The following is a 12,448-nucleotide window of genomic DNA, read 5'->3' on the forward strand; positions in this document are numbered from 1 at the left end:
CAGCATGCCTTGCCATAGTTTTAGCATTCCCTAACAGCAAAACGGTGGCAAGGCATGATGGGATTTGTAGTTTCACAACAGCTGGAGGGTCATAGTTTGGACATGCCTGGTCTAGGTCGAAAGTTAACATTAAATGGCTAACATTGACAAAAGGTCGACATGCACACGGTTGGTGTCAACGCAAAGCAGAAAGGTCAATATAGCAATGGCCAACACATGAAAATGTCGACATGAGTTTTTTGCTAATTACATTTTTTGGGCCCTTTCATGCTTTACCATCCATTTGGACTGCGATTGTGAAAGGTAAAGTGTGGAGACGGGGATCTGGCCCGAGGCCATCGAGGGTCGGCGCTACACTATTTAGGGGGTCTATGTGTTCGACGCTGACACCAAAGAAGCGTGTCAAACTTTTCATGTGTCGACAAGTTCAATGTCAACCTTTTGCTTGTGTCAACATTTGTAAATATCGACCTTGTGTATATAAGCTCCTAACTGCCATTTGTTTAAAAATTTACAGATGGGAGGTGATTGAATGGAGCATCATTTATCATACGCAATGAGTTTTAAATAGCTAAACCTTGATAAAAGTGTTACAGTATAATGTACAGTATGTGATTAGTGTGAGTGTCATTTGTTACAGGAGGAGGGGCACACAAAGTCCCACCCCTTGTACAGCACAGTACCATGCCTCTACCCATAATCCACTTGTTTACACTCCGAGTTATGTAGAGTGCTACATACAGATGGATCCAGGTTTATTCAAGCCGCCGGCACATCAGAACATTCCTTCTCGGCGTGCCGTCCCATTGGCGAGAATTGGGCACGCGAGCGTCTCACGCGCGTATACCGTTTTCGTTGAACGGCACGCCGAGGCGGAAAGCTGTGGTGCACCGGTGGGTTGAATGAGCGCACCTCCATCTGTAATAAATAAATGGAGGGGAAGTGCTGTAAGGACAAAGCATGATACATACTGTACTGTACTGTACTGTACTGTACTTCTCTGTCCTCCATGTAAACTGTTATACCACAATATCACACCAATAATATTCCAAAGATGTCACGTAATTATTACACCCATTAAGGAAATGGAGCATCGGCCTTTGTGTTATTATTACAAACATATGCACAGTGTAATACACACAGAAAACGAGTCAGATGTCATCTCTGCAACAATGTGACATTTGTAGCCTGGAGGAATACAGCAGATGAGACATATTTATAGGAACACAATAAATGGCAGGCAGATCTGAGCCCTAGATGGAATGGGCATCTTCTTACTAGAGGTTATACTGTAGATGTGTGAATGCAAACACAGTAATCAGTAATAGATGTCTTGTCTCTAGTTGCTCATTTGTATTCCAGCTTCCAGGTGAGCACTTAGGGGGGGTTTCCTGTTGTGCAGAACACCCAGTACCCCAACAGGCGGAGCTTTGAGCCCTGTTCTTGGTGTCTCAGTGAGTACTGCAACCACAAAACTTAGGACGATAGAATGGGAGGAGCTGTACGGATCGGGGAGACTGATATATAAATATACCCACACGGGCAACCAATAAGATACTATCTATTATCTTCAGGTGCTAAATAAATAAGAAGTAGGTTCTGATTGGTTGTCCATAGCGACAGCACATGTAAAATAGAACTCCCATCTACACAGCGCTGCGGTCAGGGGGCGGGCAGGGGGCTGGAGCATCCCTGCGTTTCCTGGGTGTTCCCATAGAAACGGTGGGTGCGCCCAGTAAAACGCTTTCTGCAGCTTGCTGGGGGTGGGTGGCTGATGTCGCACTCGCTTGCAAATAAAATTCAGTTTAGGCTGACTTGTATTTGGGAAGGGGTGGCATAGTCATTCCCCGTACACCCATACGGGGAACTCAGCGAGGGAGTTTAGCTGTGCGGCATTACATCCACACGCAACGCTGAAAATTTTGCAGCGTTGCGTGTGGACCAGAATTAGGTCCATGGCCCCATGTGTCTGATGAAACTATTTGGACTGAATGATGTCCTGGTATATCCAGGAATCCAATAAATGATGACAAGAAGATTTCATCTATTTCTCATTGTACTCTATCACCTTGGTGCTGACATCCTAAGCGTCCCGATTTTGGCTGCTCTTTGGTGAGGAAAGATCAGGAGGAAAAATACATCCCCAGTGTTATTCACTATGCCAAACACGGTCCCTAAGGTACATTTACAGTCCCTACTCTCCTGGGTCCTGCGGAAGATCCCCACACCCCTGGAAGTGTGGCCAACCCTCCCACATGCTGCCCACTGGCCCAAGTGGGACATTCGGGTCAAAAAACTGTGAAGAACCCCCATGTCAACCTTTTGACTGTCAACCTTGCCCATGTTGACCTAATGCTTGTGTCAACCTAATGTCCTGTTGACCTAGATCCATGTCGACCTTGACCCATGTCGACCTAGACCCATGTCGACCTTGCTGCCTGTCGACCTAGTCGTGTCGACCCAATGCTTGTCGACCTACATACATTGCTCCCCCCCCCCCCCCCAATGACAGTGCTAAGCGTTTCTTTACTGAACCGGTACAGGTAAACACGTCCAGGTGGCTGTAATTTACATTTTTATGGTATTTTAATTGAGGTTCCTATTAACTTCTTCAGAAAACAGTTATGCAATAAACACCTGTTTCCATCCGAAACGCTAGCAACAATGTTTTTTTTTGCATTAAAGAATAATGGTGAAGTTTCGATGTTTAATGAGATAAAAGACAAGAATCTAATGTTTACGTGTTATGTGCCCCCTGCACCAACCTCACGACCCAAGACATCGGCTGGGTGGTTACCGTGCCATCATGTCGTCGCTGTGATTGACTAGGGTAATAATGGGCTTTATTCACACCTGCTCGCTAGGCTGCACCATCGGCCGGGGGGAGCGAATTCAAACCACAGCGTCCAAGTCTGAATCGCCCCTGATTTTGTCATTCGAATTTCATGGATGCCGTTTTGGAGACATGGATATTAATGAGACGTAAAGGTGAATGGACGCGGTGACGTGATTGCGCTGATGAGTTTCTGGCTGTCTATACGTATACAGTCATTAGGTCGACATGGGGAATGTCTACAGTCAATAGGTTGACATGGGGGTTTTCACTTTTTTGGGAGCCGACATGTGCCGACAGGCGGTATTTCATACCCTACCATCTACTAGGGTGTGGTGGGAGGATAAAATAGTGTGCCGAGCGCAGTGAGCCATGCGAGGGGGACACAGTGCTTCGTTTCAGTGTCCATGTCGACTGTGTCAAAAATCAAGACAAAAAAAAAGTGAAAAACACCATTTTGACCTTTTGACTGTCGACCTTCCCCATATGGACCGAATGTACGTCGACCTATTGAACGTGTCGACATAACCCATGCCGACATTCTGTCATGTCAACCTTCCTGCATGACTACCTTCAGTCATGTCGACCTTCATGCATGTCGACCTAGTTGCTGTCTGACGAATGATCCATACCCATTTTCGGAGCACTGCGATCAGGTATAGGCCACCCAGTCGTATTATCCCAACCTGTGCACACCTGCGAATGGCTTAGCATGGCTTAGCGCTGCAATAGTAACAGGGTGATCGGGGGCGGAGCTGACATCACATGACTTCCCCTCACACACCTGGGCACGCCCCTCACCATGTAATGATTCCCCAGTGTGTGCAGTGTGTGGGTAGTCCAGGACTTACTCAGCGGCTGTGATAGAATCAGGCTGATCGGGGGCGGAGCTGATGTCACATGACTTCCCCTCATACACCTGGGCACGCCCCTCACCATATAATGATTCCCCAGTGTGTGCGTAGCCCAGGACTTACTCAGCGGCTGTGATAGAATCAGGCTGATCGGGGGCGGAGCTGATGTCACATGACTTCCCCTCACACGCCTGGCCATGCCCCTCACCATATAAAGATTCCCCAGTGTGTGCAGTCTGTGTGTAGCCCAGGACTTACTCAGCGGCTGCCATAGAATCAGGCTGATCCGAGCCGGCGCTGACATCCATCAGCCCCCTCCAAAGCCCTGACACTCCCAGAAAATGGCCAGTTACCACCCCCAAATGCCGTCTTTCTGTCAATCAACTTGCCTAGGGCCAGCGATAAAAAAAAGTAGCAGGATTTAGTTGCAGGACGGCCACGCGTATGCGTACTATGGGCCAAATGCATGCTCAGTCTGTCGTTAATTGGCCAGATTGTGAATGTGAAACCATGCGATCAGGTCTGAGTTACATGCACTGCCCTCATTAGTGTGCTACTGATACATCTTCTCCATCCAGGAGACCTCCCAGGTGGGAGATGCTGTTGGTCAGTGTTGGGGTCCGGTACCAGGTCCTGTCCCGTTGTTAGATTTGTGTAGAGAGGGACATGATTCTACTGCTCTATGTGGGATATTTGTGAGCACAGGTTGGTGTAGTTATGTTATTGGAATTATCGCGGATACTGCTGTACTCACTGTTACACACACTGGTTAATGAAACAGAGCTGATGGGGAGAGGTGTCATACAGCTCGCTCACCTACCAGTGGCTATATTGGCCAATCAGCTGCTCTGTATAATTTTATATTATGCAAATTATAGATGTTACTTCGGTGCTGATTGATCACCATGGGCCGCTTCTCCTCTGGCTCATCTCTCCTCCTCCTTTATCACTGCTTCATTCATACATCTACCCCACAGTGACAAAATGGTTCCATACACGCTCAGGGAATGAAGCCTCCCGGAACCAGCACAGTCATACAAACATGCTTGCCTGCAGAACATTTTAGGGGCTGCACACTGACCCCTAGAGGATTAGGCAATAATAACCGCTCCGAGCCCCACAGGATATACTGGAAGACATCATCAGCTGACTGCAGAACCCAGAAGACAGACACTGCTGGAGCCGCCAGACCAGATCAGTCAGCACTTGATCACAAGGATTGTCATTGTACACGTGGGTAATGTCAACATGCCAACCATTTTGAGATGCAGCATTTCAGCGTTACGTGACTGTCACAATTGAATTGAACATGCGCTTGTTACAGTAATTAGTTCCTGCACTTAGCTGTGTGGAATCATTAGAGGTCACATCAGTTCATCGTATTGATTGATAGAAGTAACTCTATAAAGCATGTTGAACAATAAGGGGTCCTATTGTCAGAAGTGACAGGCTGTGGGTGTGGGCTACAGTAGGGATCACTGGAGTTTTCTCCTGTGTGTGCTGTGTGCGCCCCTCCGTCCAACCTGCGGATGCTGCGGTCTGGAGGTTGGGCTTCCCCCATTGCTGTAAACAGGAGCCGGGTCAAATGACCCAGCGTACCCGTTTACACTGCCCTCTACCCAGGTCCTAGCCGTGTTCTAGACAGGTCAGGATCTGTGTAGAAGTCCTGTGTAAAGGGACACGGGTTAACCCCTTTTACACCATCGCTGACCCGGGTCCACAAGGGAAAAACCCGGGTTTTTACGGCGGTGTAAAAGGGGTATTACTAAGATGCGTTGTTGCTATGGGCAACCAATTAAAATCTACTTATTTATGTAGCACTTTTTAGACGATAATAGATAGAATCTGATTGGTTGTCCATAGCAACCTCCCATCTTCAATAAAACTCTCATCTTAATAAATAAGCCCTATGGATGTAACTTATTGTAATTTACATAAATAATTTAATAACAAAATAAAACCCTCATTTCAATCTTATGCTGCCAGAACAGAGCCCAGGCACAGAATATATGCAGCTGCAATTATAGATAGCGATGTGTCCTCATATATTGTAGCTTTAGTGGCGCCAAACAGCCCTTCCCCAGGTATCAGGTGACTCGGCCGCGCCAAGCGGCTTTTTTTTTTTTTACTTAAATGTGCCTTTTATTTGCACAAAGAATAAAACTGGAAGTGACAAATCCACACAAAAAAACTAAAAAAAAAAAAAAACTTGACAGTTTTAAGCACAGGTAGCAGTGTTACCTGAGAGGTTTGTCTTAGGTATTGTAGATTGCAGCTGTATGCCCCACATTGGGTGCCAAATGTGACAAGGAATCACATACACTGGATCAGATGAAGTCTTGGCCTTTATTTTGTAGCAGGTGATCAGCATACCAGGTAATCAGCATAAGCAAGCATGGTTACAGCATTGCAGCATACAGGTGTCACAGCATAGTACAAACACTACAGAAAGCTCCAGTGGTCCCTACTGTAGCCCACACCCCGGCCTATCACCTGGGCAGCTGTTCCACCATCAGGACCTAACCTGGAAACACTTATATCAGGAGAGCACAGGTGCTGCTAATCAGCTCAACCATGATCACATCAGTTAGGAAACCTGGTTAGGATCTAATGTTCCTGCTTCTGCATACCTCCCAACATGACCCTCACCAGGAGGGACACATCTACTCCTACACTTCCCTGTGGTGAGACACCTTTCTTAGCCATTAACCTGTTCAACACAAATGAAGGTTATAATACATTAAGAGGAAAGTCCAGGAGCAGAGCATTGTGTCCCTCCTGGAATGGGTCATGTTGGGAGGTATGCTTCTGCTGATCAAAAACCTGGTCTGGATTTTTATACAACTATCCACATTATGGAAATATGCTGTATCTGCCACTATATATATATATAAATATCTGTCTTTCCCACTTTTGTAATTATAATCGACCAAGAATTTTTCTTAAATATAAAACATTTATTATAAAATATATAGAATCAAATATTCTTGAAATAGAAGTATTTTCTTGGGATTGAGGATCATAACAAGTACCCGACGCGTTTCGTCTCTTTGAGACTTCATCAGGGGTTTGATACTTTTACTATGAACCTTTAAGAATTCGATGATATTTGAACTTTTAGTAGGGTTCTAATAGAATTCCTTGATAATTGAAGCACAAAGCAAAGGACGTATAATTTTTTACTGTATTATTTTATCCAAGGCAAACGATCTCTCTATACTCAATCTTCCTTTACTTCAATAATAAATATCAGCCATTTGTAATAATGTCGTCATCAAATTGACGCTATAGAGATGTGGTACCCAGGGCCCAAAAATAGTGTTCATAAAGAATAGAAGTGTCAATGGTGATAAAGACCTTCATTTTTTAACCTATAAATAGATGAAAAAAACTTCTAAATTGAGGCTTGGAATAAGGTATGGGATCACCTCAATGTGACCTGTGCATGTGTGCTCTCCAACATCCAAATAGCAAGTGAATATTATACTGTACATATATATATATATATATATATATATATATATGTGTGTGTGCAGCATGATATTTGGTTTAGCATTTATGCGTAGCAAGACCGTCAATCTGTGTTGCTGCCTCCTGCAATTATCCCAGCACTATCCTTATTACACAAATTAATTTAACGTCCAGTGATTCTTTGTGACAGATGCGCCTTGACACTGGATTCGCAGTCATTATGCTCGCAAACAGCACATGACACTGCCGTCTGCGTGGTCTCGCTACTAAGAAATGTTTTTAATTGCCTTCGGAAATGAAGATTCCTTTCGCATCTTTTCCCACGGAGAGAGTGGGGGGGGGGGGGCTGTTTTTGTCTCAGGCTGTTTTACCCTGGGTGCACCGTTCCCATCCTAACTGCTCGCTGTAAAGGTTACGGAGTGACATCCACTTTGGCTGTCCCGCTGCGCGCTGGCACTAGTGGCTTCTAAACATAACATAGGCTGGTATCCCAGCTGTGCGGACCTTCGATTGCCTCTGCCTACAGCACAGATGCTGTCATCTTGGGCTGCGAGTTGACTCATGTATTGACAAGAGAGCTTCCAGCCAGCAGATCCTGCTGTGTAACCCTAAAAGCTCTACATTCACAGTGCTTTCCGCATGGAGAAACAGCTGTAGAGGGGCTGTCGACAAAGCCGGGCTCTGGGAGTAATCCTTGGCGCTGTCCATCACTCCTTCCTCACAGATAACTCTCTCATCCTCATCCTGGGTACCACTTTGAGCCAGACCGCTTCTGAATCCAGCCTGCAAGTATGTGCGAACCCTACTGTGCATGTAACTGGCAGAGCCCCCCACCTCTTGGACATTACTATCCTACACAGAGCGGTGCAAGCCAGTTACCCCTGGGATCACCATACAGCAAAAAGTTTCCTGCTCGCTGGGGAAGTGCACAGAGGAGCCCCTACAGAGGGACGGAGAGAGCTTCGGAACCTGCCAGGCAGTGTTACTCGGAATGTACCTGCTACCAAGGATGGGTCAGCCCCCTCCAGGTGAGTATCAAACAGTGCAGACCACACAGGGTTAACACAACTGAGCAGCAGGGATCATTTAAAAAAAAGTAACCTTTTACATTTTTATGATGTCACAATTGCGGTGCCAGGCATGCTAAAATCATTTTGCTTTAAGCCAGACATTAATCAGGCAACTAATTGAGGGACAGATGTATCAAGCTTCAAAAAGTGATACAGTGGAGAGAGATAAACAACCAGCCAATCAGGTCCTATCTGTTATTTTTCAAACCCAGCCTGTAACATGGCAGTTAAGAGCTGATTGGCTGGCTGTTTATCGCTCTCCACTTTACACTTTTTGAAGCCTGATGCATCCAACGTGACTATTGTACAGACACAAAGGTGTCAAGCGTTAATTAAAATAGGAGATTACAATGGTTAGCTATTATCAGTGTGATCGAGGAACAATTATTATGTATTACTATTTATGTTTATATACACTGTGGACAAAAATCTCTATATATGTATATACCATATATATACCATATATATATATATATATATATATATATATATATACTTATTGAGCAAAAAAAAAAAACAGGCTTTGGGGCACTGCAGGTCAGACATACCCAACAGCTGTTTCGGTGTAGTGTTCACTGTCATCGGGAGTCATTGTACTGAATGTTAAGGGTTGTCATCCCCTCTCTGCCCCCCCAAACACTGCACCATGTCAATCTGTGGCTTTGTATGTGCGTGTATATTTCTTCATTTACAGTATATTTCTGCACTACATACTGTATATTCTTTACTTCCTCGACAGATTGTCGAACACAGGGCCCGAGTAGGCATCGGCCCATCTGCGTTCCCAGGGAAACACCCATAAAACGCTGGGGGTTCCCCTGCTCCGGGCTGCTCTCCGCCCACGCCCCCTACCAGTGCAAAATCCCCGGTGATACTCGCCATCACTTATACATTGGTTATATAGATTCAAATAAAAAATGTTGCGTAAAAAAGATTATATTTCCTGGGAATTACTAATGATCATATAATTAACTTCACTTTCTTATGTTTCTTTCAGGCCAGTCCCGCACCAATAATTATGAACACAGACACCTTGGATACGATCCCTTATGTCAGCTACACGCCCTTCCATGAAAACACGGTAAGATAAATTGATGCAAATTATGTTTATATCTAGGCTAACATAAACATTAGTATGTTTAAGGACAGTAATCCTATATCTCTATCTGTCTACATTGAGGCAGCAATCCATGAAAATACATTTTTGTTACGAGTTCTTACATTTATCATATTTCCTTCACTCTGCCCCTAATGATTTATAATTCTGTATAATGTCTTCGATTACACTGGAAGATAAAGTCACATTTGTGCAGTGATCAGAGAGGCTTTGGAATGCAACTCTGAGCTCTGTCTGTACTGTCTTCTCCTCCCTTCTTGTCACATGACATGAAGAGAGCAGAGACCCTGCATCTGTGCAGCAGATTGGCTGTGTCTGTCTGTTAGTCAGAAAAAGGGGCGGGTACTTTGTTGGGAGCGCAGTCAAGTCAAATCAAGTAACTTTGGGCTTGATTCAGAGTAGTACGCAACCCGACAGTTGTTGATCGCAGTGATGCCCGCTATACTGCACAATGATTGACAAGCTGCAGTCATTTAGGGGGGCAGCATCGAGGACCGTTCTACAAAACAGGGGCATGTTGATCCCATTTTGTAGAAAAGCCTTGGCCCGGGTCCGCATCTTCTAATGCAGATTTCCTGTGGCTTTGTTGTCTGGCCACACCCTCTCTGGCGGTTGACCACACCCCTTCAGCATGGACTGCTGTGATTGCATTCACCATCCACCCTTTATGACCCAGTCCCAAGTTGACTACAGAGCTGTCTCTTGCTCATTGCTTACAATGTTTTATGGGCTGTAGGTAGTTTTACATTGACTGTAATCTGCCAGTAACCTGCTGAATAATTGATGACCTGTCTGTGATTCCCCAGCACCGCTAATGGGCGTTTGCTCTCTTTCCCGCTGGATGTAGAAAATAAAAGACTCTTCTGCCTAGAAGTTTACTTTTTACTTGCTAAAACAATGTTAAAAACGACAGAGCCAGAGAGATTAGCTACAGTCACCAATTAGATTTCCAATTTTGTTAATGAGCATTGCGGATGTAAATGGCTGCGTAGCTCGTTTACAGCAGAAGGACTCAGAGATGTAATGGGGCATTAGGAGTTTGTGTTCTGCGTTTATTGCTATCGAACTGTTATTCCAGAACTCTCTGACAATGCCGAGTCTTGTATTTATTCTGAGGAACAGAGGATATAGATGGATGGGAATGACAGTATATTATACCTCCCAATTGTCCCGCGTCTCCAGCCACATCAATAATGGTATATACAGAGTCGTCTTAACATAAAGGCACTTTGGGCCTCACAATTCTAGGGACATTTGAGCAGGGGCGGCTGGGCCAGGAGGGCATCTGTGAAGCTCCTAGGAAGGCAGTTAGAGAATTCTGTCCAGCCTGCAGCCAGACAGTGAAGGGCTATCAGCGTGATGATTGGTGGATTGCTGGCGCTCTCCAGCAGCACTGGACAACAAATTTAAACTTTTTTTTTTTGGATCCTAAAATTTACATGTTTATTAATAAAAGTTAGGGTGCTGAAAACAAAAATGACAGTGAAATTGAAAGATTTGTTGTCGTTTTATAGTTATTCACATTTGTTGTTTTCCAAAACAACTTTATATACATACAAAACAGCAACAATAATACAAATCATTGCTTTTAACAGCTTGAGTGGTGGGTTTAGCTGGGGCAGGACCCTCCCCTCCCCCCCCCGCCACTCCACACCTCCTGTCGCCCCCTCCCCCTCATCTCTGCTCCGGCTATCGTACGCCGGAACTCCCAGACCCTTCTGCTGCCCCAGCCACCGTTCATAGCAAGTGGCAGGATCGGGGATGTTCGGGGCGGCTCGGGAGGTCTCGAGATCCTGAAATCCTGAGTCCCCCCGAGCCGCTCCGAACATCCCCAAGCCTGCCGTCTGCTTACTAGAACTAATAGCGGCGGGGGCAGGGGAGCTCCGGCGTACTCCTGAGCGGAGAGGTGAGGGGGAGCGATGGGAGTGGAGAGGAGAGCGGCCATTGGGGGGGGTGGAGCCCGGACAGGTGATGCGCCAGTGGTGCACAGCTGCAGGCACCACTGGCGCACACCTTCATCTTAGTGGTATGCCCGGAAATCTTCCGGGACAGCCCGCTGCGGCAGCACAGCTGTGCCCAGAAATTTGCCAGGCATACCACTCAAGTGGTTAATGTCATATCAGAAATGTCCTGGTGAAAACGGTCACCGTGTTCATCACTAACGATGCCGCAGTTAGCCGGAGAAAAATCTAAGTGAGAATGAAGGAAATGCATCTTCAAAGACATATCGCACCCAAGTGTCTGATATGAGGAAATCAGATTTTCAACCAGTTCAACGTAGTTTGCTGCCTTCTTTTTTCCAATAAGGGGGGATTATTAGAATTATTTAACTTTTTGAAAACATATTAAACAGAAAGTTGAACAATGATAACCAATTTACATCGTTCAAATGAGAAATGTCAATAAAGATAATTAAAAAAAAAAAATGGGAAAATGTCTGCATTGCGTGACCACAGCATTGATCTACGATTAAGTTTATCACTAGGGATTTTCAAAACTTAAACTGATATAAACAGTTTTAAACATCATATTCGTGTTCAGTGCATTGAAATCAGTAAGAATTGGCTGTTTTTACGTAGGATCCTGTTTGGCTGTTGCCTTGTGCGACCAGAGAGCTGACAGCTATTCACTCTATGAATGTATCTTGAGATATTATTCAGAAATAAAATGAATGGGTGGGTAATGACCCCAGTGCATTGCTTTGCCCAAGGCCTGCAATGTTGCTAAGATAGCCCTGGATGGGCGGGGACAAATTACCTGGGTAGGCCTTCCATGGGCAGTATGCAGGCAGGGAGTGGGCTGTAGGCAGGCAGGAGGTGTTAGCTAGGTATGCAGGGGGCGATAGGCGGCAGGAGGTGGTATGCAGACAGGGGGTGGTATGCAAGCAGGGAGTGGTATGCAGGCAGTGGGCCTGTAGGCAGGCAAGAGGTGTTAGGTAGGCATGAAGCTGTATGCAGGCAGGAAGTGATATGTGGGCAGGAATGGTGTGTGGGTATGGGGTGGTATGCAGGAAGGAGGTGGTATGTAGGCAGCAGATGGTATGCAGGCACAGGGTGGTATGCAGGCAGTGGGTGGTATGCAGGCAGGGGGTGATATGCAGGAA

At 45.6% G+C, this 12,448-nt stretch overlaps 1 protein-coding gene across 12 annotated transcripts in view; it reads left to right on the top strand.

The window, feature by feature from the left end:
- DLG2 (discs large MAGUK scaffold protein 2) overlaps positions 1–12,448 on the top strand; it is an 895,737-nt gene that overhangs the window by 546,086 nt on the left and 337,203 nt on the right. For all 12 annotated transcript variants that reach the window (XR_014469831.1, XR_014469832.1, XM_083170304.1 and 9 more), the window contains one exon: positions 9,226–9,309. Coding sequence is in view for 10 of the 12 variants with exons in the window: in XM_083170304.1 (XP_083026430.1) it covers positions 9,226–9,309 (84 nt within the window). In the remaining 2 variants the exon portion in view is untranslated. The remainder of the gene's footprint in view (positions 1–9,225; positions 9,310–12,448) is intronic.

This window comes from Crinia signifera, chromosome 2 (assembly GCF_055691185.1).
Source record: "Crinia signifera chromosome 2, ASM5569118v1, whole genome shotgun sequence".
Taxonomy (NCBI): Eukaryota; Metazoa; Chordata; class Amphibia; order Anura; family Myobatrachidae; genus Crinia; species Crinia signifera.